This window comes from Jaculus jaculus, chromosome 5, assembly GCF_020740685.1.
Source record: "Jaculus jaculus isolate mJacJac1 chromosome 5, mJacJac1.mat.Y.cur, whole genome shotgun sequence".
NCBI lineage: Eukaryota > Metazoa > Chordata > Mammalia > Rodentia > Dipodidae > Jaculus > Jaculus jaculus.
Window position 1 is genome coordinate 84,136,547 of NC_059106.1, and position 27,599 is coordinate 84,164,145.

Sequence of the window (27,599 nt, forward strand, 5' to 3'; positions counted from 1 at the left end):
TTATTTATTATTATTTTTATTTATATGACAGAGAAAGGAGGGGAGAGAGAGAGAGAAAGAGAATGGGTGTGTCAGGGCCTTGAGCCACTGCAGACGAACTCTAGACGCGTGCATCCCTTGTGCATCTGGCTAACATGGGTCCTGCGGAATCAAACCTGGGTCCTTTGGCTTTGCAGGCATCCCTACAGCCCTCCATGTTTATTTTTAAAAGAGGTTACTAGACATTTTAAGACCCAAAGCTGGGAGTGGTGACGCACACCTTTAATTCCAGCACTTGGGAGGCAGAGGTAGGAGGATCTGTGAGAGTTTGAGACAACTCTGAGACTACAGAGTGAATTCCAGGTCAGCTTGGGCTAGGGTGAGACCCTACCTCAAAAAAACATAAATAAGTAAATAAATAAATAACATTAAGATCCAAATAAACCAGATGTACAAGGTGGCACATTAGTTCCTTTGCCCTGGCGGTCCCATTCTCTCCCTCTCTCTAAATCGCTCTTCCTCTTTCTCTCTCGCTCAAATAAATAAATATTAAAACTCAATAAGGGCCGGGGAGATGGCTTAGCGATTAAGCACTTGCCTGTGAAGCCTAAGGACTCCGGTTCGAGGCTGGGCTCCCTAGGATCCATGTTAGCCAGATGCACAAGGGGGCGCACGCATCTGGTGTTCCTTTGAAGTGACTGGAGGCCCTGGCACACCCATTGTCTCTTTCTCTCTAACTCTGTCTGTCCCTCTTAAATAAATAAATAACCTAAATAAAGCAAAACTTTTATTTTTTTCTTTTTTTGGTTTTTCGCGGTAGGGTCTCACTCTAGCTCCGGCTGACCTGGAATTCACTATGTAGTCTCAGGGTGGTCTTGAACTCATGGAGATCCTTCCTACCTGTCTCCTGAGTGCTGGGATAAAGACGTGCACCAACACGCCCGGCTACAAAACCGTTTATCATGACCCCTCATTACCTGTAGAATCAAGTCCAAACACCTTGGAAGCGTACTCTATTATCTTGTTACTCAGATCTTAGTCCCCAGACCAGCAGCCAGCAGCTTGGCCATCATTTGAAGCCTCATAGCCATGCAGAATCTAAGATTCTACTCCAGATATATACAGAATCAGAACCTGATCATAACAAGGTTCACAGATGACCCGTACTAGAAGCATCTCCCCTGTCTCATTCCAGGCCTGATCAAGCACAGGCGGACCCCTTCAACTTGAATACTGGTTGCTTCTCATTGGCCTGGGGAACTTGACTTTTCAATTTGATTTCTAGCCGCTGGGAGGTGTATGTAAGTGGCTACATTCTAAGCCACTGTGTTTAGACTCAGCTCTTCCCGGGTAAGCCTTCCAAACTGCAGCTCCGTTACCGCTCTTCCTTAAACTCGCACATTTCTGATTGAGTCCGCTGAGTCTCCTTCCGTCAGCACACAGGACAGCTGCGGCAGGTCTAGAGGCAGTGTCGGCACAGAGAAAAGGCACTGAGCCCTCCCAAAGCTCCAGGATCGCCAGGTCCCACGCCACCCGCGGCCAGAGGCTGTGTGCGCAGCACCCGAGAGCTCTACCCTGGACTCTGCGCCGCTCGTCTGAGCCTTCCGGCGCCCTCCTCCGCCCCCGCCCCGCGCGGGCGCGGACCCACCGGCTGCGCTGCTCGGCGTCCGCGCCCGGCGCGGAGGAAGCAGAGGACCCCCGGGGGAACTGAGCCCCGGCGCCCAGTCGCCTAGCCCAGTTCTAGCCTGGGCCCGCATGGAGGGGACCGCGGAGACCCTGACGCCAGACCTGCGAGACGTGGAGGGCAAGGTGGGCAGGAAGACCCCCGAAGGGCTGCTCCGAGGGCTGCGCGGCGAGTGGGAACCAGGCACCCAGCAACTCCCGGGGACGCCGAGCGCGGGCCCCGGCCTGGGGGACAAGATCATGGCGCTGAGGATGGAGCTGGTGAGTGAGTGTGGGGGCCTCGGGCCGGGCAGGGGAGAAGGTCAGAAGGGATGGGCTCAGGTCTTCAGAGTTAGGCTGGAGAGGAGGGAGTTAGGGAGTCCCTTAACTCCTCAGGATTCCTCCCAGATTAATCCAGAAACCCTGGGAGTGGAAGTGGAGTAGTGTCCATTAATTTGCCCCCCAAGGGTGAGTGGCAAGCGTTGATGGGTCGTGAAGATTGGCATAAGCTCTTAGAAGTTCTTCCTGCCGAATAATCGGGGAGGAGGGAGGTGAAGACAGGGAAGAACCAAGAACCGACTGCATGGGGTGTGAGGCACCTACTCCCTCACAGAACAACCAGTTTTGTGTTTTCTCTTCTCCTGCAAACTCAGGAAGGGTTTAACTTGGGATGATCATGCCTGCTGAACATTGCCTCAGCTAGGAACACTGAAAACATCTCCCTTACCTCAACATTCCACCAGTCCCACTGGAGAGAGGCAACGTTCTAAGAAGCCCCTTAAATGGAATCAGTAGCAGTGTTACCAGATGTGGTCCTACACCTGGGACCTCCCCACGGACCTCCCAAATTATGGGGCTTTTGGATTTCACCTGTACCTTGTTGGGGAGAGGAGGAGGAGGAGGAAAAAGTAGCCCCTCTCCCTTCCCTGGAGCTGCTAGTCTAGATTTACAGCCAAAAGGGCAGCTGGGGCCCCAGCAGGCTCCCCAAGGCGGGGTGAAAGGGGTGATTTACACCTGCCGCCACTTTGCAGCCAGTTCTGCAGAAAAGAGGAATTGCCAGCCACTCCCTGGCCCAGAACCAGGTACTCATAGTAAGTTTGTCATCTAATAAGTCTTCCTGGAACCCTGCCACGTGCCCCCAGCTCTGTGCCAAGCAGATCTCAGAGGGAGCAGGGGTCGATGGGGGAGGTGTATGAGGCCGCACAGCCTAGCCCAGAACTCCCACCCCATGGTAGGAGAGGCCAGGAAAGCTGCCTTGGTGGAATAGTCAGGGAGTATCCCTGGGGGCAGAACTTGAATGCCAAGTGTGCACTTGGCCTTGAAGGTTGTAGTTGAGTGCCAAAGTCTCCAAAGCAGGGCTGTGACTCTGTGCTCACTTCTGAAAAGAGCTTGGTTTTGCTTCACGGTGTAAACATAAGCCCAAGACCTAGAAAGAGCTTACTTAGTCTGACCCTCTTTGAAAACTTTTGTTTTCTTTTTTCTTTTAAGATGTATTTTTTATTTCTTTACTTACTAGAGACAGAGAGGGAGAGAGAGAGAAGGAATGGGAGTGCCAGGGCCTCTAGCCACTGCAACTGTAGACACATGCACCACCATATGCAGCTGGCTTATGTGGGACCTGGAGGATTGAACCTGGGTTCTTAGGCTTCGCAGGCATGCGCCTTAACTGCTAAGCCATCTCTCCAGTCCTGTTTTGTTTTCCTTCTTTGAAAGAGAGAGCTCACCTGTATGTAGCTCAGGCTGTCTTCAAGCTCACACTCCTCTTGCTTCAGCCTACAGAGTTGCTGAGACTATACGCATATGCCACCATGCTGAAAACTAACCTTTACTGAGCATATATGTCAGATGTCATGCTGAGCACTTGACATGCTATGAGGTAGTAGTTTTTTGTTTTTTTTTTTTTGTTGTTTGTTTGCTTTTACCAAAGTAGGGGCTCACTCTAGCCCAGGCTGACCTAGAATTCACTATGTAATCTCAGGGTGGCCTTGAACTCATGGAAATTCTCCTATCTCTGCCTCCTGAGTGCTGGGATTAAAGGCATGTGCCTTATTTATTTTTGTTTTTCGAGATAGGGTCTCACTCTGGTCCAGGCTGACTTGGAATTAACTATTTAGTCTCAGGGTGGCCTCAAACTCGGTGATCTTCCTACCTCTGCCTCCCAAGTGCTGGGATTAAAGGCATATACCACCACACCTGGCTTATTTTTTTTTTTTTTCTTTCTTTTTTTTTAGTTTTTCGAGGTAGGGTCTCACTCTAGCCCAGGCTGACCTGGAATTCACTATGGAGTTTCAGGGTGGCCTTGAACTCATAGAAATTCTCCTATCTCTGCCTCCTGAGTGCTGGGATTAAAGGTGTGTGCCACCACACCTGGTTTATTTATTTTTATTTTTAATTTTAATTTTTTTTTTGAGGAAGGCTTTCACTCTAGTCCAGGCTGACCTGGAATTCAGTATGCAATCTCTGGGTGGCCTCGAACTCATGGTGATTCTCCTACCTCTGCCTCCCAAGTGCTGGGATTAAAGGTGTGCACCACCATGCCCAGCTTTACTTATTTATTTTATATTTTAGAGAGATCCGGAGAGAGAGAATTGGCCTGCCAGGGCCTCAGCCACTGTAGTTGAACTTCAGATGCTTGCACCACCTAGTGGGCATGTGCGACCTTGCACTTGCCTTATCTCTGAGCATTTGGCTCACATGAGATCTGGAGAGAGATTGAACATGGGTTGTTAGGCTTCACAGGCAAGTGCCTTAACTGCTAAACCATTTTTCCAGCCCTGTTCTTTTTTTATTTCATTTGTCTCAAATTTTCAGATAACAGAACCAGACCAATACATAAATTAAGTAGTTTACTCAAATTTACACTGTTATTGAGAGGGCCAATAGTAACATAGGGACAACCGGACACAAAAGGTGCTAATTAAGTTATTAAATAAACAGCCATGAGCCAGGTATGGTGGCGCACACCTTTAATCTCAGCACTTGGGAAGCAGAGGTAGGAGGATCTCCGTGAGTTCAAGGCTACCCTGAGACTACATAGTGAATTCTAGGTCAGCCTGGGCTAGAGTGAAACCCTACCTAAAAAAAAAAAAAAGCCAGATGTGGTGCTACATGCCTTTAATCCCAGTACTGGGACATCAGAGGTAGGAGGATCTCTGTGAGTTTCAGGTCACCCTGGGACTACATAGTGAATTCCAGGCCAGTCGAGCTAAGTGAGACTCTACCTGGAAAAAACAATTAAGTAAATAAATAAATATAAGTAAAAAGCCAGGTGGCACACACTTTTAATCCCAGTACTCAGGAGGCAGAGGTAGGAGGATTATTATGAGTTTGAGACCAGCCTGAGATTACAGAATAAGTGCCAGGTCAGCCTGGGCTAGAGTGAGAAACTATCTTGAAATAAATAAATAAATAAGGGAATAACTGGAGTCCAAGCTGCCAATCACCCCATTAATCTATAAACCACACGGAATTACAGGTGCTGGGACTGAACCCAGGGTCTTCAGGCAAGTACATACTCTATAACTTAACTGCACTCATAGTCCCTAATATAGTCCCTAATCCTACATTATATCTTTTTAAATTTTAATTTATTTATTTGAGAGGGAAAGAGGGAGAGAGAGAGAGAGAGAGAGAATGGGCATGCATGCCAGGGCCTCCAGCCACTGCAAACAAACTCCAGATACATGTGTCCCCCTTGTGCATCTGGCTTACTTGGGTCCTGGAGAATGGAACCTGGTCCTTAGGCTTTGCAGGCAAATGCCTTAAGTGCTAAGCCATCTCTCCAGACCTTTTATTGGTTTTTCAAAGTAGGGTCTCACTCTAGCTGAGGCTGGAATTCACTCTGTAGGCTCAAGCTGGCCTCCAACTCACGGTGATCCTCCTACTTTATTCTGGGATTAAAGAAGGGCATATGCCAGCCAGGCGTGTTGGCGCACACCTTAGGTCAGCCTGAGCTATGGTGAGACCCTACCTTAAAAAAAAAAAAAAAATGAAAGGCATATGATATCATGCCTGGCTCTTTTTCTTTTCTCTCTTTTTTATATCTATTTATTTATTCATTAGAGAGAGGGGGAGAGAGAGAGAACCGGTACACCAGGGCCTCCAGCATACAAACTGCATACAAACTCCAGACGCATGCATCCCCTTGTGCATCTGGCTTATGTAGGTACTGGGGAATCAAACCACGGTCCTTTGGCTTTGCAGGCAAATGCCTTAACCGCTAAGCCATCTTTCCAGCCTTTTCTTGGTTTTTCAAGGTAGGATCTCACTCTAGCTCAGGCTGACCTGGAATTCACTATGGAGGGTGGCTTTGAACTCACAGTGATCCTCCTACCTCTGACATCCAGTGCTGGGATTAAAGGCATGCACCACCACACCTGGTTTATTTTTCTTTTTTAAAAATATTTTATTTAAACCGGGTGTGGTGGCGCATGCCTTTAATCCCAGCACTCAGGAGGTTCCTAAAACAGCTAGAGATTGATCTACCATATGACCCAGCTATAGCACTCCTAGGCATATATCCAAAGGACTCATCTCATTTCCTTAGAAGTACATGCTCAACCATGTTTATTGCTGCTCAATTTATAATAGCTGGGAAATGCAACCAGCCTAGATGTCCCTCAACAGATGAGTGGATAATGAAGATGTGGTACATTTATACAATGGAGTTCTACTCAGCGGTAAAGAAAAATGAAGTTATGAAATTTGCAGAAAAATGGATGGACCTGGAAAGTATTATACTAAGTCAGGTAACCCAGGCCCAGAAAGCCAAGCGCCACATGTTCTCTCTCATATGTGGATCCTAGCTACAGATGACTGGGCTTCTGTGTGAGAATGAAAATACTTAGTAGCAGAGGCCAGTAAGTTGAAAAGGAGACATAAAGGGTGGAGAAAGGAAGGGAGGAGGATACTTAATAGGTTGATATTGTATATCTATAATTACAATGATTGTAATGGGGAGGTAATATGATGGAGAATGGAATTTCAAACGGGAAAGTGTGGGGGTGGGGAGGGAGGGAATTACCATGGGATATATTTTATAATCATGGAAAATGTTAATAAAAATTTAAAAAAATAAAATAAAATAAAAAAGGAAAAAAAAATATTTTATTTAAACCGGGTGTGGTGGCGCATGCCTTTAATCCCAGCACTCAGGAGGCAGAGGTGGGAGGATTGCTATGAGTTCGAGGCCACCCTGAGACTCCATAGTGAATTCCAGGTCAGCCTGGGCTACAGTGAGACCCTACCTCGAAAAACCAAAAAAAAAAAAAAAAAAAAAAAAAAAATATATATATATATATATATATATATATTATTTTAGTTACTTATTAGAGAGAGACACAGAGAGGCTGATATGTGTATGTATAGAGAGAGTGGACATGTCAGGGCTTTCACGAACTGCAAATGAACTCCAGATGCATGCGCCACCTTGTACATCTGGCTTTTGTGGGCAATGGGGAATTGAACCTAGTTTCTTAGGTTTTGCAGGCAAGTGTCTTAACTGCTAAGCCATCACTCCAGTACCTCTTTTTTTTTTTTTTTGATGTGTGTGTATACGGTGTGCATGTACATGTATGTTTCCATGTCTGGACATTGTGTGTGTAGGTACATATGGAGGCCACAGGTTGATACTGGGTGACTTACTCATTCCTCTCCACCTCCCAGCACTCGGGAGGCAGAGGTAGGAGGATCACTGTGAGTTTGAGGCCACCCTGAGAGTACATAGTGAATTCCAGGTCAGCCTGGACTGGAGCGAGATCCTACCTTGAAAAATCAAACAAAAAATAATAATAAAGAAGAAAACACACATACACATATATCTTGAGGCCAGCCTGAGAGTACATAGTGAATTCCAGATCAGTCTGGGCTAGAGTAAGACCATACTTTGAAAAAAAAAAAAAAAAGAATATATATATTGGGGGGGGCAGACAGAGAGAATGGATATGTATTCTAGGACCTCTAGCCACTGCAAATGAACTTCAGACTCATGTGCCACCTGTGCTTACATGGGTACTAGGGAATTGAACTTGGGTCCTTAGGCTTCTTAGGCAAGTACCTTAACCACAGTGAAGCCATCTTTCCAACCCTCTCTCTATATTTTCTTTCTTCTTTTTTTTATTTTTGGTTTTTTGAGGTAGGGTCTCACTGTAGCCCAGGCTGACATGGAATTCACTATGTTGTCTCAGGTCTCTGCGTGGCCTTGAACTCATGGCAATCCTGCTATCTGTGCCTCCCGAATACTGGAATTAAAGGTGTGCATCACCATACCAGGTTTCTATATATTTTCTTACTGTGTATGTATGTGTGTGTACACAAATAAACTCCAGATGCATGTGGCACTTTTTTTTTAACTTGGTGTTTTCTTTTGTTTGTTTGTTTGTTTATTTGAGGTAGGGTCTCACTTTTGTTCTGTCTGACCTGTGAAATTCATTCTGTAGTCTAAGGATGGCTTGAACTCAAGGCGCTTCTCTTACCTCTGCCTCCCAAGTGCTGGGATTAAAGGCATGCACCACTGTGCCCTGCTTCTTTATTTAAATTTAAAAAAAATTTTTATTGATTTGTCTGAGAGAGAGAGAAAGAGGGAGAGAGAGAGTAGGCACATCAGGGCCTCCAGCCACTATAAACAAACTCCAGATGCATGCATCCCCTTGTGCATCTGGCTTACATGGGTCCTGGGGAATCAAACCAAGGTCTTTTGGCTTTGCAGGCAAACACCTTAATTGCTAAGCCACCTCTCCAGCCCTAATTTGGTTTTCTCGAGGTAGGGTCTCCCTCTTGCCCAGGCTGACCTAGAATTCAGTATGTAGTCTCAGGCTGGTCTTGAATTAACAATGATTAAAGGTGTATACCATCACACCCAGTTGTAGCCTTTTTTTAAAATTAATTAATTAATTAAAAAATTTTTTTTTGCCGGGCATGGTGGCGCACGCCTTTAATCCCAGCATTCGGGAGGCAGAGGTAGGAGGATCGCTGAGAGTTCGAGGCCACCCTGAGACTACATAGTGAATTCCAGGTCAGCCTGAGCCAGAGTGATACCCTACCTCGAAAAACCAAAAAAAAAAAAAAAATTTTTTTTTTTTGACATAGGGTATCACTAGTTCAGGCTGACCTGGAATTCACTATGTACTCTCAGGGTGGCCTCGAGCTCATGGCGATCCTCCTACCTCTGCCTCCTGAATGCCCAGCTCAAAAATTCTGATTTTTGCCGGGCGTGGTGGTACACGCCTTTAATCCCAGCGCTTGGGAGGTAGAGGTAGGAGGATTGCTGAGTTCGAGGTCACCCTGAGACTCATGTCAGCCTGGACAGGAGTGAGACCCTACCTCGAAAAATCAAAAAAAAAATTCTGATTTTTGTTTGTGTAATCTTGACCCATTGGGCCTGGGGTCTGAGGCTGGTTTTTGGAAGCCAGAACAAGGAGGAGATCTTAGCTGTGCTTTTCCCCTCCTCAGGCCAAGTTGTCACTGATTTTTTAAAAAAATATTTATTTATTTATTTGAGAGAGACAGACACAGAGAGAAAGACAGATAGAGGAGAGAGAGAGAGAATGGGTGCGCCAGGGCTTCCAGCCTCTGCAAACGAACTCCAGACGCATGCGCCCCCTTGTGCATCTGGCTAACGTGGGACCTGGGGAACTGAGCCTCGAACCGGGGTCCTTAGGCTTCACAGGCAAGCGCTTAACCGCTAAGCCATCTCTCCAGCCCTGTCACTGATTTTTTTTTTGTTTTGTTTTTTTGAGGTAGGGTCTCACTCTAGCCAAGGCTGACCTGGAATTCATTATGTAGTCTCAGGCTGGCCTTGAACTCACAGCAATCCTTCTACCTCTGCCTCTTGAGTGCTGGGATTAAAGGTGTGTGCCACCATGCCTGGCTGGTCTTCTTTTTTTAAATTTTAATAATTTTATTTATTTTCAAGATAAGTAAATAGAGAATGGGTGTTCCAAGGCCTAGTAATACTGCAAAAAGTTGTGTGCCACCACTCCCAGCTGATGTTTGTGTTGTTGTTGTTGTTGTTAATTTTAATAATTTTATTTATTTTCTGACAGACAGAGAGAGAAAGAGGCAGACAGAGAGAGAGAGAGAGGAAGAGAGAGGGAGAGAGAATGGGCGCGCCAGGGCCTCCAGCCTCTGCAAACAAGTTCAGACGCGTGCGCCCCCTTGTGCATCTGGTTAACGTGGGTCCTAGAGAATTGAGCCTTGAACCAGGTTCCTTAGGCTTCACAGGCAAGCGCTTAACCGCTAAGCCATCTCTCCAGCCCATATTTTTAGGATATATAGAGAATGGGTGCTCCAAGGCCTAGTAATACTGTAAACATTCCATACACATGCTCCACTTTGTGTAATTGGCTTTACATGGGTACTGGGGAATTGAACCCAGGCCTTCAGGCTTTGAAAGCAAGTGCCTTTAACCACTGAGCAATCTCTCTTGCCACTGATTTCTTCTTGCACTGTGCCCTGCAAACTGGTACTCATGAAGGACAAGGGGTGGGGCAAGAGGTTTGGGGCCAGTAGAGAAGGACTGACTCAAGCCTTTTTTTTTTTTTTTGGTTTGTTTTTTCAAGTTAGGGCTTCATTCTAACTCAGGCTGATCTGGAATGCACTCTGCATCCCAAGTGCTAGGATTAAAGGCATGAGCCACCAAGCCTGGCCTGATTCAAGCCTTTTAAGGAGTGTCCTTCAATTGTCCCTCTTCCTGCTCTCTCTGTATAGAGGCAGGGACAGGACTGCCCTTCATGCCAAGGTCCAGTCCTGCCTTTTGGCCTCCCCCTCTTGTTTGCTTCCCTAGTCAGAAGCTGAGTGAATAGCCAGATTGTGGGATGTGTGGGAATGAAAAACAATGGCAATATCCCCTCCTAAGTATCCCACCCAGGAATTGTTGCTATGACAACCCACCTCCACAGAGAAGTTTGTGGAAAAACATTAGGCAAGGTTGAGAGAATGGGCATGCCAGGGCCTCCAGCCACTACAAAGGAACTCCAGATGCATGTGCCCCCTTGTGCATCTGGCTTTTGTGGGGTCTTGGGGAATCAAAGCTGCATCCTTTGCAGAAAGGTACCTTAACCACTAAGCCATCTCTCCAGCCCCTCAAATCTTTTTTTTTTGTGTGTGCCACTACACCTGGCTAATAAATAAAAATAATATTAAAAAAAAAAGTTTTGGGCTGGAGAGATGGCTTAGCGGTTAAGTGCTTGCCTGTGAAGCCTAAGGACCCCGGTCCGAGGCTCTATTCCCCAGGACCCACATTAGCCAGATGCACAAGGGGGCGCATGCGTCTGGAGTTCGTTTGCAGTGGCTGGAGGCCCTGGCACGCCCATTCTCTCTCACTCTCTCTCTCTCTCTGCCTCTTTCTCTGTCACTTTCAAATAAATAAATAAACATAAAAAAAAAAACAAAAAAAATTAAAAAAAAAAAGTTTTGACACCGGGCATGGTGGCACATGCTTTTAATCCCAGCACTCAGGAGGCAGAGGTAGGAGGATTGCCATGAGTTTGAGGCCACCCTGAGACAACGACATAATGAATTCCAGCTCAGACTAGGCTAGAGCGAGACCTTACCTCAAAAACTATCTATCTATCTATCTATCTATCTATCTATCTATCTATCTATCTATCTATCCACACAAACATATATCTTATTTATTTGAGAGAGAGAGAGAATGGGTATGCCAGGGCCTCCAGCCACTGCAAATGAGAACTCCAGACATGTCTGCCACCTTGTATATCTGGCTTAAATGGGCCCTCGGGAATCGGGGAATTGGACCTGGGTCCTTTGGCTTTGCAGGCAAGTACCTTAACTGCTAAGCTATCCCTTCAGCTCTCAAATATATATATTTTTTAATTTATATATTTTAATTTAATTTTTTTGAGATAGAGTCTCACTCTAGCCCAGGCTGACCTGAAATTCACTCTGTATTATCTCTGTGTGGCCTCAAACTCAGCTATCCTCCTACCGCTGCCTCCCAGTGCTGGGTTTAATGGCCTACGCCACCACGCCTGGCTTTTTTTAAAAAGGTTTTTTTTTATTTATTTGCAAGCAGAGAGAGAGAGGGAAGGAGGGAGAGGATGGGCACACCAGAGCCTCTAGCCACCACAAACTTTATATGCATGTGCATCTGGCTTATGTGGGTCCTAGGGAATTGGACCTGGGTCCTTTGGCTTTGCAGGCAAGCGCCTTAACCTCTGAGCCATCTCTCCAGCCCCAGTTCAAATCTTGTTTCTGTTTCTGAAGCATTCTGTGATCCTCAGCAGGGCTCACTCACATTCTCTCTCCCTCCTTCTTTTTCTCTCTCTCCTGGCCTCAATTTTCCTGCCTCTTGGTGAGTGAAGTGGGGGGAATTGTGGAACCAGATGATCTGTAAGAGCCCTTTTAGTGATAGTAGTCTGAAAATTTCAATCCATTACCAGGGTCTTAAACAGTTCTTCAGGCTTTTAAAACCCTGAATACCAGGGTTGGAAGAGTCTGATGTAAGAAGTACATATGGGGAGAAGTCTGGAACCCCAGTCTCCTGGGGAAGAGGATTGGGTTGGAGTAGTTTTTCTTTATCCTCTGCTCGATTTCCAAAGAGATGGTGTGAAATGAGTGTTTCTTTTTCTGGCAATAAACCCTTTTGCTTCTATTCTGGGGAGTAAATGCTGTCACAGCCAGGGAATCCCACTGTCACAGCATTAAAGAATCTGGTGCTCAGATTGGTTTCCCAGCAACAGAAGGGCAACCCAGCTCCCTAAGCCCTAGTGACCATCAGAAGGGCCAGATGATAAAGGCAAGAGAATCACAGAACTGAATGTGATCTATAAGATCCTAGGCAGAGAACCTGAAATGAGTTGGGCAGGACAGACTCTTAGGGAGTTCATAGCCTTTGTTAGGAAAGGAGGGAGAGAGACTAAAAACATACAGGTACAGGATGAGAAATGCTATTGGAACAAGAATGGGCCTCCCCAGAAGAGTGGACAATGGAGTGGTCAGGTCTGTGCCAACTGAAATTGGAAGAGGGAACATCTTCTGCTTGGAATGTTTCTTTCCTGTTTGCAGACTAAGTCTTACCTAACCATGAGGTTTCAGCTCATGTGCCCTATCTAGGCTGGGGTTATGTCCTCCAAGTCTCACAGTTTTCTGTAGCACTTGTTTCCTCTAGCATTTGTGGCATTGAATTTTTTTTTTTTTTTGTTTGTTGTGGTTTTGGAGGTAGAGTCTCGCTCTCACCTAGGCTGACCTGGAATTTACTATATAGTCTCAGGGTGGCCTTGAATTCATTGCGATACTAAAGGCATGCACCACCACAACCAGCCAAAAATTTTCTTTTTGATTTTCTCTTTTGGTTTTTCAAAGTAGGGTCTCACTCTAGCTCAGGCTGACCTGGAATTCACTCTGTCGTCTCAGGGTGGCCTCAAACTCACGGCAATCCTCCTACCTCTGCCTCCCTAGTGCTGGGATTAAAGGCATGCACCAACATGCCCGGCTTAAATTTTTCTTTTTGAGATAGGATCTCACTCTAGCCCAGGCTGACGGAATTTACTGTTTTTTTTTTTTTGTTTGTTTGTTTTTGTTTTTTTCAAGGTAGGGTCTCACTCTGGTCCAGGCTGACCTGGAATTAACTCTGTAGTCTCAGGGTGGCCTTGAACTCATGGTGATCCTCCTACCTCTGCCTCCCGAGTGCTGGGATTAAAGGCGTGCGCCGCCATGCCCAGCAGAATTTACTGTTTTTTTTGTTTGTTTGTTTGTTTTGAATTTACTGTTTTTTACAAAAATATTTTTCACAACTTCATGCATAGACATAGTGTATTTTTAAAAAATATTTTTATTTATTTATGTATTTGACAGAAAAGGTGAATGAATGGATGTTCCAGGGCCTCCAGCCACAGCAAATGAACTCCAGATGCATGTGCTACCTTGTGCACCTGGCTTACCTGGGTCCTGGGGAATTGAACCTGGGTCCTTTGGCTTTGTAGGCAAGCTCCTTAACCACTAAGCCATCTCTCCAGCTCAGTATAATGTATTTTGGTCATATTTATCTCCTCCCTTGTCTCTTCCTACCCCTATTAAACTCCTCCTTCCCAACTAGTCCATTTTCTACTTTCATGTCTTTTTTTTTTTCACTTTTTAAAAAGTATTTTATTTATTTATTTTAGAGAGAGAGAGAGAGAGAGAGAGAGAGAGCACGCGCAAGAGTGAGCAAACGTGAGTGCCAGGGCCTGTAGCCACTGCAAACAAACTCCAGATGCATGCGCCCCCTTGTGCATCTGGGTCCTGGAGAATCCAACTGGGATCCTTTGGCTATGCAGGCAAATGTCTTAACTGCTAAACCATCTCTCCAGCCCTTTTCACTTTTCTTTTTGTGACCTACTGTGTTAAATTAGGTTTGCTTGCATGAGCATGGGGGGGGGGGAGTTATTTACTGGAGTATGGGCAATTTCCTAGTGGCTACACCACTGAAGAACATGACTTCCCCTCTCTCAGCAACCATTAACTGCCAGTAGCTCCTCTGGGAGGAGAAGAGTCTAGTAAAGTCCTCCCCTTGCATCATCATGATGAAATGTTTTTTGGTTTTTTTCTTTGTGGGGGGGGGTTGGAGGTAGGGTCTCACCTCAGACCAGGCTGACCTAGAATTCACTCTGTTTTCTCAGGGTGGCCTTGAACTCATGGTGATCCTCCTACCTTTGCCTTCTAGTGCTAGCTCTTAAATTCTTTCTGCCCCTTCTGTGGTATTCTCTGAGCCATGGAGGGTGTGGTATAGAGCTCCCATTTAGAACTCATCACAGTAGTCACTTATTCTGAGCACTTTTGCCAGCTATACACCTCTTCACTAACCTCTGCCCACTAAAAGAAGAATTTTATTATTTATTTATTTATTTTTGGTTTTCTGAGGTAGGGTCTCACTGTAGCTCAGGCTGACTGGAATTCACTATGTAGTCTCAGGGTAGCCTTGAACTCATGGCGATCCTCCTATTTCTGCCTCCCCAGTGTTGGGATAAAGGCGTGCGCCACCACACCTGGCTCTTATTTTGTTTTTGATTCTGTGTGTGCGTGTGTGTGTAATGGGGTGTAGTAGGTGTATATGTGCCTTTGTGGATCTCCATTTTCTGGCCAGTGGTGGGGGTCGCAGACCAGTGTCCCTCTTCATAACTCTTCCACCTGGTCTTGTTTTGATCCAGAATCTCCATTTACTACTTCTGAAGTTTCAGGGTTTTAAAGATTCTCAGGTCTCTCTCTGCTCCCCTAAAGTACTGGGGTTACAGGCTCTGTAGCCATGCCCAGCTTTATGTGGGTTCTGGAGATTTGAACTTGGTGCCTTAATGTTTATGCAGGAAACACTTAACTCCTAAGCCATCTCTCTAGCCCTTTAATTATTTTTTTAAAACCAGGTATAATGGAGCATGCCTTTAATCCCAGCACTTGGGAGGCAGAGGTAGGAGGATTGCTGTGAGTTCAAGACTACCCTGGGACTACAGAGTGAATTCCAGGTCAGCCTGGGGCTGGAGCAAGACATTACCTCAAAAAAAATTTTTTTTTGGGGGGGGTTTCACTGTGGTTCAGGCTGACCTGGAATTCACTCTGTAGTCTCAGGGTGGCCTCAAACTCATGGTGATCCTCCTACCTCTGCCTCCGAGTGCTGGGATTAAAGGCGTGTGCTACCACGCCAGCTTTTTTTTTTTTTTTTTTTTGCTAAATAGAATCTCACTGTAGCCCAGGCTGACCTGGAATTCACTATGGAGTAGTCTCAGGGTGGCCTTGAACTCACGGTGATCCTACTACCTCTGCCTCCTTAGTGCTAGGATTAAAGATATACACCACTATGCCTGACCTTATTTATTAATATTTTTTTTGGTGTTTTTTTTTTGAGGTAGGGTCTCACTCTAGCTCAGGCTGACCTGGAATTCACTATGCAGTCTCAGATTATCCTTGAGCTCATGTCAATCCTCCTGCCTTTGCCTCCTGAGTGCTGGGATTAAAGGTGTGCGCTATCATGCCTAGCTCCTAAAAAATTTTTCAAATAGTTTTTTTTTGTTGGTTTTTTTTTTTTTTTTTTTGGTTTTTTGATGTAGGGTTTCACTCTAGCCCAGGCTGACCTGGAATTCACTATGGAGTCTCAGGGTGGCCTCAAAGTCATGGTGATCCTCCTACCTCTGCCTCCTAAATGCTGGGATTAAAGGCATGCGCCACCATGCCTGGCTTAAAATAGTTTTTAATTAATTAATAAATGTATTTACTTGAGAGAGAGAGAGAGAGAAAGAGAGTCAGAGAAAAATTGGCAAACAAAGAGAGAGACTGGGTGCACCAGGTCCTCCTGCCACTACAAACTCCAGATTCATGTGCCACTCTGTGCATCTGGCTTTACATAGGTACTGGGGAATCAAACCCAGGCCATCAGACTTGCAAAGAAATGCCTTTACCCACTGAGCCATCACTCCAGCCCTAAATAAAGTTTTCATTTTTTAAATTTACATATGTGCATGCACGTGTGTGTGTGTGTGTGTGTGTGTGTGTGTGTGTGTCCATGTCAAGGTCTCTTGCTGCTGCAAATGCTTGTTTGACTTTACATGAGTAGCTGGGCAATTGAGTATGGACCAGCAGGCTTTGCAAGCAGACACCTTTAACCACTGAGCCATCCACCCAGCCCCTAACCTTGAACTTTTTTTTTTTTTTAAATTTTTTATTTATTTAATTGAGAGCGACAGACACAGAGAGAAAGACAGATAGAGGGAGAGAGAGAGAATGGGCGCGCCAGGGCTTCCAGCCTCTGTAAACGAACTCCAGACGCGTGCGCCCCCTTGTGCATCTGGCTAACGTGGGACCTGGGGAACCGAGCCTCGAACTGGGGTCCTTAGGCTTCACAGGCAAGCGCTTAACCGCTAAGCCATCTCTCCAGCCCCAACCTTGAACTTTTTGTTCCTCAAGATAGGGCCTCACCCTAGCCCAGGCTGACCTGTAACTTTCTCTGTAGTCCCAGGCTGGCCTCAAAGTCACAGTGATCCTCTTACCTCTTTCTCCCAAATGCTGGGGTTAAAGGTATGCACCAGTACACCTGGCATGAATGGATATGGCAGGGCCTCCTGCCCCTGCAAACTCCATATACATGTGCCACTTTGTGCATTTGGCTTTATAAGGGTACTGGAGAGTTGAACCCAAGTCACAGGCTTCAAACTCACAGCAATCCTCCTACCTCTGTCTGCTAGAGTGCTGGGATTAAAGATATAGTCAGTCCACCATGCCTGGATCACAGCCCTATTTTAAAAACTTTATTTGTGGGTGGGAGGGGCACTAAGGCCTCTGGCCTCTGCAAACAAACACCAGATGTGCCTATTCTACTTTTTGTGTCTGGCTTATTTGGGGAATTGAACCCTGGGCCAACAAGCTTTGCAAAATAACCACTTTTAACTGCTGAGCTATATTCCCACTTCCTAGGCCCCCTCCCAGCCCTTTTTCATTTTGTTTTGTTTTATTTTCCAGGTAGGATCTTGCTCTTTCCCAGGCTAACCTGGAGTTCACTCTGTAGTCTCAGGATGACCACGAACTCACAGTGATCCTCCTACCTCTCTGCCTCCCAAGTGCTGGGGGGTTAAAGGCGTGGGCTACCACACCTGAATTATTATTATTTTTTTTAAACCTTGAGACAAGGGTCTTACTGAATTGTTCAGACTGGCCTTGAATTTACAATCCTCTCACCTCAGTCTCCCAGTAATTGGGATTATAAACCTGGACCAGCAAGCCAGGTGTGATGGCACACCTTTACTGCTAGCACTTAGGAGACTGAGGTAGGAGGATTGACGTTAGTTTGAGAACAGCCTGGGCAACAGAGTGAGTTTCAGGTCAACCTGGGCCAAGTGAGACCCTGCCTTGAAAAAGTAAACTGTGTTATCAAGTCCAATTCTATATGCATCTGTTAATTTGGTTAAAATCAAAATTAAATAAAACTGAACTTAGCTGGGCATGGTGGCTCAGGCACTACAGAGGCTGAAGTAAGAGGATCACCATGATTTTTAGGAGAACCTGCCTCAAAAAAAAAAAAAAGAAAAAGAAATGAAATTTTAAAATGCCAAGCATGGTGATACACACCTTTAATCCCAGCACTTGAGAGGCAGAGGTAGGAGGACCACTGTGAGTTTGAGGTCACCCTGAGACTACATAGTGAATTCCAGGTCTGGACTAGAGCGAGACCCTAACTCTCAGAACCTCAGAAAATAAATAATAAAAAAATAATAATAGCTAAAAATTTCATGTGGTATGCTAGCAAGGCTGTATTCATGACAGGCTTTTGAATGGCAACTGCTGAAGAGTTTAGATTCTTCCTCGAAGAGCAGTGCAAAACCATGAAAGCTCTGAGGAGGGACAGGTTTAGACTTGTGCTTGGGGAAAGTAATTTATGCACTTGAGCAGGGAGAGGCCCTGGAGATTACTTGGTAGGCCAAACTTACTTCTAGTACAGACAAGGGAGACTGATTTGTGGTGTTGGGAAGCCCTGAATCCCCAGGTATTAGGACTTGGACCCTTTTTAGTTCTGGCCAGCCCTTCCTCCTCTTGGTACCAAGACTTAAGGGAATAGGGAACCAGTCTTCTCTTTGCTCAGTCTCCTGTCCACCCCAGTAAACACCTTGTCTAGCTGTCCTTTGGTTGTTTCTCTCTTGTTGGTGAATCTGTTTTATCTCAGTAGTTAATCACCAGTGACAGCTTTTTTTTGGGGGGGGGGTGGCGGTGTTAGTGATTGAACCTAGGGCCTTGAATATGCTAAGCAGGCACTCTGCTACTGAGCATTAGTTGTAGTACACACTGGTATTGAACTCTTGATCTTCCTCCCTCATCCTCTGGAGTGCTGGAACTTTAGGTATTCACTACCACATACGGTTCACAGTTCAACCATTTTTGTTTTGTTTTGTTTTTTGAGGTAGGATCTCAGTGTAGCCCAGCCTGACCTGGAATTCACTATGTAATCTCAAGGTGGTCTTGAACTCAGCAATCCTCCTCCTTTGATAATTTAGTCTCTGTTTTTTAGTCCATCTATTGGCTTAGTACTAGATGTCAGATGATATAAAATTCAAAAGTCTTTAAATGGGCAAGGAGTGGTAGTGCATGCCTTTAATCCCAGCACTTGGGAGGCAGAGGTTGGATTGCTGAGTTCAAGAACACCCTGAGACTACGCAGTGAATTCCAGGTCAGCCTGGGTTAGAACTTGAAGAAAAAAGTTTTAAAATGACACAGCTGGGCTGGAGAGATGGCTTAGTGGTTAAGTGCTTGCCTGTGAAGCCTAAGGACCCTATTTCGAGGCTCGATTCCCCAGGACCCACATTAGCCAGATGTACAAGGGGCGCAAGCATCTGGAGTTCTGCAGTGGCCAGAGGCCCTGATGCACCCAATCTCTCTCTCTCTCTCTCTGCCTCTCTCTCTCTGTGTCTGTCTCTCTCAAATAAATAAATAAAAATAAAACCAAAAATTTAAAAAATGACACAGCTGAGGACATCTTCCTTCTAAGTTCTGAGGTTCAAATGATAAAAAGGGAAATTACATAAAGTCACATGACTTTGGACATTCCCATGGCCACCAGGGTGGCATATTTGCCATTATCAAGGTTAAATGTTGTGTATACATTCCTGATACTCTGCTAATACCTCATGTACTTTACAAGACCCATAGGAACAGATTCAAACTGTATCAAACACTACTGTGCCATTCAGTGAACAACTGTGAGAATGGATCTCAGTCAGCTCATATGCTCAGATGGTCTTGAGACCATCTCCCTGGGTGTCCTCGAATGCTCTCCAAAGCCTAGAAGTCTACAAAAATGGAAATCCTACAGGCATCCACTTTGCTATGTGCCCACTACCTCTTAACTCCTTGCTTTTATTCTTTCTCCCCAACATCTTCCAGGACTAGCTTCCTGCACTTCACTGTTACACTTTCAGGGTCCTTTAGATGGTTCCACTGAAGGGCTGGAGAGATGGCTTAGTGGCTAAACCAAAGGACTCAGGTTTGAATCCCCAGGACCCACATAAGCCAGATGCCCAAAGTGGCACTGCAACGAGAGTTCATTTGCAGTAGCTGGAGACCCCGGCACACCCGTTCTCTTTCTCTCTTCTTTTGGGGGCAGGGGGCTTTGAGGTAGGGTCTCACTCCAGCTCAATCTGACTTGGAATTCACTCTGTGTTCTCAGGGTGGCCTCAAACTCACAGCAGTCCTCTTACCTCTGCCTCCCAAGTGCTCAGATTAAAGGTGTGCGCCACCACACCTGGCTTCTCTTTCTTTCTATCTGCCTCTTTATCTCTCATTCTCTTAAATAAATAAATATATTAAGATTGTCCTTGCAGTCTCCACTTTGCTAGATCAGAGAAGCTGTCTTCTCCTTATTGCTTGACGGAAGGAGTTACCCAGATCTTCATTTCTACAAATAGACCCTTACCAATCATCTTTACTAACTTTACAAGTTCCAGTAAGCCTTCCCTGGTCTCAGCTCAGCTGAGCTAAGATGAGGGGAGAACCCTCCCTTACTTCCACATGGGTTCTCTACCATCTCTCGCACTCCACATGGCAGGAGCTCTTTGCACTTTCTCCTCTTTTCTTTTCTTTTCCTTTCTTTTCTTTCTTTCTTTTTTTTGAGGTAGGGTTTCACTGTAGTCCAGGCTGACCTGGAATTCACTATATAGTCTCAGGGTGGCTTCAAACTCACAGTGATCCTCCTACCTCTGCCTCCCAAGTGCTGGAATTAAAGGCGTGTGCCACCATGCCTTGCTAGCTCTTACTTATTTTTGAGACATGGCTTCTTGTTTCCCAGACTGGTCTCAAACGTGCTATATACCAGAGGATGACTGAATTCTTGATCTCCTGCCTCCATCTCCCAAGTGCTGGAATTTCAGGCATGTACCAACACACCTGGTTTATGCAATGCTTGGGATTGAACCCAGGATTTTGGTTTTTATTATTATTATTTAATTTTATTTATTTGAGAGAGAGAGAGAGGCGGATATATACAGAGATAATAGGCATGCCAGGGCCTCCAACTGCTGCAGACAAACTCCAGATATATGTACTTCCTTATGCTTCTGGTTTATGTGGGTCCTGGGGAACTAACTGAACCTGGGTCCTTCGGCTTTATAGGCAAGTGCCTTAACTGCTAAGCCACCTCTCCAGCTCCCCCTTTTTTGTATTTTGTTTTTTGAGGTAAGGCCTTGCTGTAGCCCAGGCTGACCTGAAATTAGTCTCATGCTGGCCCAGAATTCCCAGAGATCCTCCCACCTCCACCTCCTAAATGCTGGGATTAAACACATGTACCAACACACCCTGATTTATTTATTTATTTATTTATTTATTTATTTTGAGGTAGGGTCTCACTCTCAGGCTAACCTGGAATTCACTATGTAGTCTCAGGGTGGCTTTGAACTCACAGTGATCATACTCCTACCTTTCCCCTGGAGTGCTGGGATTAAAGGTCTGCCATCACGTCCAGCTGGGGCTTTTTTTTCCCCCCCAGGTAGGGTTTTACTCTAGCTCAGGCTGACCTTGAATCTACTAAGTAGTCTCAGAGTGGACTTGAACTTGTAGGGTTCCTTTTACCTCTGCCTCCCAAGTGTTGGGATTAAAGGTATGTGACACCACACACAGCCTCTGGCTGGGACTTGAAAAAAAATTATTTGAGAGAGAGAATGGGTGGTCCAGGGTCCCTAGCCATAGCAAATGAACTGTAGACACGTGCATCACCTTGTGCATTAGGTGTACATCAGTCCTAGGGAATAAAACCTGGGTCCTTTGGCTTTGCAGGCAAGTGCCTTAACTGCTAAGCCATCTCGCCAGCAATTTTTTCTTTCTGGTTTTTGAGGAAGGGTCTCACTCTAGCTTAGGCTGTCCTGGAATTCACTATGTAGTCTCAGGGTGGCCTCGAATTCTTGTATATCCTCCTACCTCTGTCTCCCAAGTGCTGGGACTAAAGACATGTGCCACCTCGCTGGGCTCTGTGGTTGGTTGGTTTGTTTGTTCATTTATCTATTTATTTTGAGGTAGGTTCACTCTGTGGTCCCATGCTGGCCTCAAACTCAGCAATCTTCTTGCCTCAACCTCCACAGTGCTGGGATTAAAGGCATGTGCCACCATACCTGGCTGAACCCAGGATTTTGTGGATGCTAGACATACTCTACCAACTAAGCTATACTCAGTCTCAGTATTATGTTTTAATACTTAGCATTTTACTAAGACCTCACTGTGCTAGATACTGTGGTAAATGTATTATAGACATTATCACTGCCGCCCTGTAAGGTGAATGATTTTACCTTGATTTTTTTTTTTTTTAAAGTACCATGGGTGTGTTCGCACGTTCCTTTATTTTTATTTATTTATTTATTTATTCTTGGTTTTTCGAGGTAGGGTCTCACTCTGGTCCAGGCTGACCTGGAATTAACTCTGTAGCCTCAGGGTGGCCTTGAACTCACTGCGATCCTCCTACCTCTGCCTCCCAAGTGCTGGGATTAAAGGCGTGCGCCACCACGCCCGGCTTACCTTGATTTTCAATCAAGGAAATTGAAGCTCAAAGAAAATATGATAGCTACTCACAAATATAGCTAATCAGTTAAAAAAGTTGTTTTTCAGGCTGGAGAGATGGCTTAGCTATTAAGACATTTGCCTGTGAAGCCTAGGGACCCAAGTTCAATTGCCCAGTACCCATGTAAGCCAGATGTACATGGCGGCACATGTGTCTGGAGTTTGTTTGCAGTGGCTAGAGGCCCTGGCATGCCAATTTTCTCCCTCTCTCTCTTAAATAAATAAATGAGGTTTTTAAAGGAAAAAACAGCTTTAAAATTTTTAATTTATTTTTATTTTTAATTTTTTTTATTTTTCCCATTTATAGAAAAAATAGAAATGATACAGGATCAAACTGCCAAATTTATTTATTTTTGGCTTTGAGGTAGGATGTCACTCTAGCTCAGGCTGACCTGGAATTCACTATGTAGTCTCAGGGTGGCCTCGAACCATGGTGATCCTCCTATTGCTGCCTCCTGAGTGCTGGGATAAAGGTGTGCGCTACCACGCCTGGCAAAAGCTGTTTTTTCTGTTTTGTTTTGTTTTGTTTTTTGATAGAGACACACAGGGAGAGAGTGAGTGTATGGATGTACCAGGGCCTCCTGCCACTGCAAATGAACTCCAGACACATGTGCTGCTTTGTACATGGCTTTATGTAGGTACTGGGGAATCAAGTCCAGGCTGTCAGGCTTTTTGAGAAAGAATCTTTAAGTGCTGAGCCATCTCTCCAGCCCTCTTTGCAGCTTCTTGAAAGAGAAGCAGAGTTGATAGGTCTACAAGGTCCAGGGCCTTTGGAAACACCAAGGAAGCATATAATCCCAAATTTACTCTTTATTTTCCCACTTCTCCAGGCTTACCTGCGAGCTATTGATGTGAAGATTCTGCAGCAGCTGGTGACCTTGAACGAGGGCATCGAGGCAGTGCGCTGGTTGTTGGAAGAACGGGGAACATTGACCAGCCATTGCAGTAGCCTCACCAGCAGCCAATATAGCCTGACAGGTGGGAGTGCAGGCCACTCAAGGCGGGGCAGTTGGGACAGCTTGCCAGACATCAGCTCCACGGACCGACTGGACAGTGTCTCTATTGGCAGCTTTCTGGATACTGTGGCTCCCAGAGAACTGGATGAATCTGGCCCCCCTGGAGCTCCCTGTCCTGAAATGGACTGGTCAAAGGTTATACCTGGCGAGGACAGGGCCAGGACTGAGGTGGACATGGCATCCACCAGGCTAGAGAATCTGAGGGCTGTGTGGAAGCCCTCAGAGGATGGGTGCCAAGGTGGACCACCTGAGCCACCAGAGGATAAGAGTGCCAAACTGGGTTTTGAGGCCCATTGGTACTGGGGACAGTGCCAGGATGATGTGACCTTCTTGTAACAACTTTTTTTCCCACATCCTTTTGTATTATTGTGATTTTTTTCATTCCTTGTCTCTAAGGTCTCCCAAAATTTATTTTCCCTAAATCTGGGACTACGTATAGACTGTACTGAAATCAGTTAGCATGGAAACCTAGCTCATCATCTCTGTCATCCCTAGGGAGCCTCTGCCTTTATCCCTCAATTATTGGGTCCCTAGAGCTATTTCCATAGAGATTGACTCTCGAGACTTAACCTGTGGCTCCTGGTGTGAGAGTATCTCCATGTTCCTCCCCCAAGTAAGTGAGGGTTTAAGGAATTTAGGATATCACTGATGAAGAGATGGGGGTGTAATCACCTCATCTGAAGTCTAGGAGCCTTGGCTCCCTCAGGCAAAATGGAGGATTGAAGGACATTTAGGACCAAACCTCCATGTATTGGCTTTCCTAGATCGATGTCTTTGGAATTGGGAGACCTGTCTCTTCCTATCTGCCTAATGATGTCATTTCTTGTCAGGATGGACTAATGCTTCTTGTCTCCCAGTCCTTGGTGTAATAGGTCAATGTAGAGGACATCGGAGTCCCTGCTGCTAAGGGAGACCACATCTTTAATGTCCATGCCATTACTTCTTCTATCCCTTCTCCTGGTAGGGAGAGTTCCTAACTGGCAGATGTTTGTGCTCCTTTTCAATTACATTGTTCTCTCTCTCACTTTTATCTTTTTTTTTTTTTTTTTTTTGAGGTAGGGTTTTGCTCTAGCCCAGGCTGACCTGGAATTCACTCACTGTGTTCAGGCTGCCCTCAAACTCATAGTGATCCTCCTATGTTTGCCTCCCAAGTTCTGGGATTAAAGGTGTGCGCTGCCATGCCTGGCAGGATGTTCTTTTTGTCCCAAAGATCTCACTTCTGCAATCAGAAGGGAACGCAAACGCTTGTCCTCGTGCTTTTAGGGTAAGAAATCAGCAAAGGCCTCTACTTAGGCTCTCAAGTCTGCTTGGCTCACTCTACTATAGGTCCCTGTTTTACCTGGGCTGTCCCATTCTTACTTCCTGCCTGCCAGGAGGTTCAACTTGAGTGTCTTCATACCTTCTCAGTTTCGCCTTCAGGGCTCAACCCTTTTATGTGCACATGAACCCTGGCCTTCTCATCCCACTGCTGTTTGGAGATGGGAAGGGTGAGGTCTCAGGGTGCTGGGGACACACCAGAATCCTGGGTGGTGGGATGGGCCCTGACTCTGTAATTACCCTTTGCCCACTCTGTCCAGCCTTTCACTATTTGGTCACAAGATGCCTGCTTGGGGTTGGGACACAAGGAATCCCCTTGTCTGGGTTACAATGTGGAGGCGTGTCAGGAAAAGACAGAGGCTCTTTGGTCCCTGGGAGGTCTAGAAGGGGGGAGAGACTATCGGATGTTCTCTTTCCTCCCTTAGATCAGGCTCATGACTCCTGGGGCCTGAGAAGGGAGCAGGGGATTAGCTGTGGGATTGGGTCTCAAGACCCTAGCTAATTACACCAAAGAAGGAATTCAGAGAAACTGCCAAACTGGGCTTCAGGGAGGGAATAGAAAGGAGGAACAAAGTCTATGGCTTATGTGAGAATGAATCCTTGGAGATAAAACTTTTTTTTTTTTTTTTTCCAGGTAGGGTTTTACGGTAGCTCAGGCTGACCTGGAGTTCATTATGTAGTCTCAGGGTGGGCTTGAACTCATGGAGATCCTCCTACCTCTGCTTCCCAAGTGCTGGGATTAAAGGGATATGACCTGCTGGAGATTAACTCTTACAGCCTCATGTATTGGTAACTATCTTTCTTGGGCCCTGAAATTAGATTACTATAGGGAAAAGGGTGATCTTTGTTCAGTGTGTCCTGAGTTGGAGGAGTCTCCCCCATTTTTCTTTTTCTTTTTAATTTGTTTATTTTTATTTATTTATTTGAGAGAGACAGACAAGAAAGAGGCAGAGAGAGGAGAGGGCACGCCAGGGCTTCTAGCCACTGCAAACGAACTCCAGATGTGTGTGCCCCCTTGTGCATCTGGCTAACGTGGGTCCTGGGGAATTGAGCCTTGAACCAGGGTCCTTAGGCTTCACAGGCAAGCGCTTAACCGCTAAGCCATCTCTCCAGCCCTTTTTTTTAATAAGAGAGAGAATTAGCATACCAGGGCCTCCAGCCACTGCAAACAAACTCCAGATGCATGCATCACCTTGTGTTTGGCTTATGTGGGATCTGGGGAGTCGAACATGGGTCCTTAGGCTTCACAGGCAAGCTCCTTAACTGCCAAGCCATCTCTTCAGCCCCATTTTTCTGCTTTTTATTCCATGTTGGGGAAGGGAACATTGCCACGTTGATCATCTACTATCCCCATTCCCACCATCTCAAGTGTTGCTACTTTGCAACTCCCACCCAAATCCTGAAGCAATACATTCTGTCCCTGGATCTCTCTCTTGTTAAAATTTTTTTATTTATTTGCAGAGAACAACAAAGAGAGAGACAGAAAGTATGGGTGTGCCAGGACCTCTTCCTACTGCTGCATATGAAATATGGATGCCACTTTACATGTGGTACTGGGGAATTGAATCCCAGCCTGGCAGGCTTTGCAGGCAAAGCACCTTTAATCCCTTTCCCATCCACCTTCCCTCTTTTTTTTCCCCCTCAAGTTAGGATCTCACTCTAGCCCAGGCTGACCTAGCTCTCACTCTACTTCCAGGCTGGCCTTGAATTTACAGCATTCCTCCTACCTTGGCCTGCAAAGTATTGAGACTAAAGGCCTGTGCCACCACACCCAGCTCACCTTTCCTCTTGGAAGCCCACTTGATTGCAACTGTAAACTCTGATCTGAAGACATTGCCTCCCTCTTGTGGCCATTGCTAGAGTTGCTGAGTGAAACCTCCACAAATTAAGTACAAATTTTAGTCTTTCAGCATGTGGGAGGCAGAGGTAGGAGGATTGCTGTCAGTTCAAGGCCATCCTGAGACTAGAGTGAATTCCAGGTCAGCCTGGGCTAGAGTGAGACCATACCTCGAAAACAAAAAGAATAGCCCCCTTAATGCACAGACTGGCTAAGAGAGTTAGGCCTAGAGAGGTCATAGGTTTGTACAGTGCTACTGTTGTCAAACTAAATTTCCAGTTTATAGACCCCATTGCCTGCCTGCATGTCCCAGCTCCATCACTTGCTCAGACTTCCCAGTCAACATCTCCAAAGCTCCAAGGAACTGAAAGTCATCTCCTTATTATCATATGTGAGTCCTAGCTGGGAGTGGTGGTGAATACCTATAATTCCAGTACTTGGGAGGTAGAATTAGGAAGGTCAGGAGGTCAAGGTCATCCTCAATTATACATATCAAGTTTGAAGCCAGCCTGAGCTATATGAGACCCTATTTCAAAAAGGGGGGTGCTGGAGAGATGGCTTAGTGGTTAAGGTGTTTGCCTGCAAAGCCAAAGGACCCAAGTTTGATTCCCCAGGACCCACATAAGCCAGATGCACACAAGGGGCACATGTGTCTGGAGTTTATTTGCAGTGGCTAGAGGCCCTGGCATGCCCATTCTCTATCTGTCTCTCTTTTCTGTATCTCTCTCTGCTTGCAGATAAATAAATTTAAAAAAGAAAAACAAAAACAAAAAAATGCTAGAAGCTGCCTGGCATGGTATAGTGACCCTATTAAAAAAAAAAAAATACCGGGTGTGGTGGCACACGCATTTAATCTCAGCACTTGGAAGGCAGAGGTAGGAGGATTGTGGTGAGTCTGAGGCTGCCCTGAGATTATATAGTAATGTGAAACCTTATCTCCAAAAACAAAAAAAGTATGTGTGTGTGTGTATTTCACCCTACTTGAAAGAAACAACTCAGTCTTAACAGAAGGAGTGTCTAAGGAAAGGGATGGGCCTAACTGGATAAAGGGTGCACTGCTCTGGACATCAGACAGGAGGAAAATCAATCTGGGACCAACCTTTTTTTTTTTTTCAAGGTAGGGTTCACCTGGAATTCACTATGTAGTCTCAGGGTGGGCTTGAATTCATGGAGATCCTCCTACCTCTGCTTCCCAACTGCTGTGATTAAAGGTGTGCGCCACCACGCCTGCCTCAATCTTTTATTTTATTTTTCTGGGAATGAAAAGTAAGATATTG

General features: G+C 45.7%; 1 protein-coding gene across 1 annotated transcript; it reads left to right on the forward strand.

Moving 5' to 3' along the window:
* Positions 1–1,665: 1,665 nt before the first annotated feature.
* Positions 1,666–24,185, forward strand: Lurap1 (leucine rich adaptor protein 1). Its single transcript, XM_004672148.2, has 2 exons — positions 1,666–1,923; positions 22,983–24,185. The coding sequence occupies exons 1-2, from the start codon at positions 1,735–1,737 to the stop codon at positions 23,502–23,504; spliced, it is 711 nt and encodes a 236-aa protein (XP_004672205.1). The 5' UTR covers positions 1,666–1,734; the 3' UTR covers positions 23,505–24,185.
* The last annotated feature ends 3,414 nt before the right edge of the window (positions 24,186–27,599 follow it).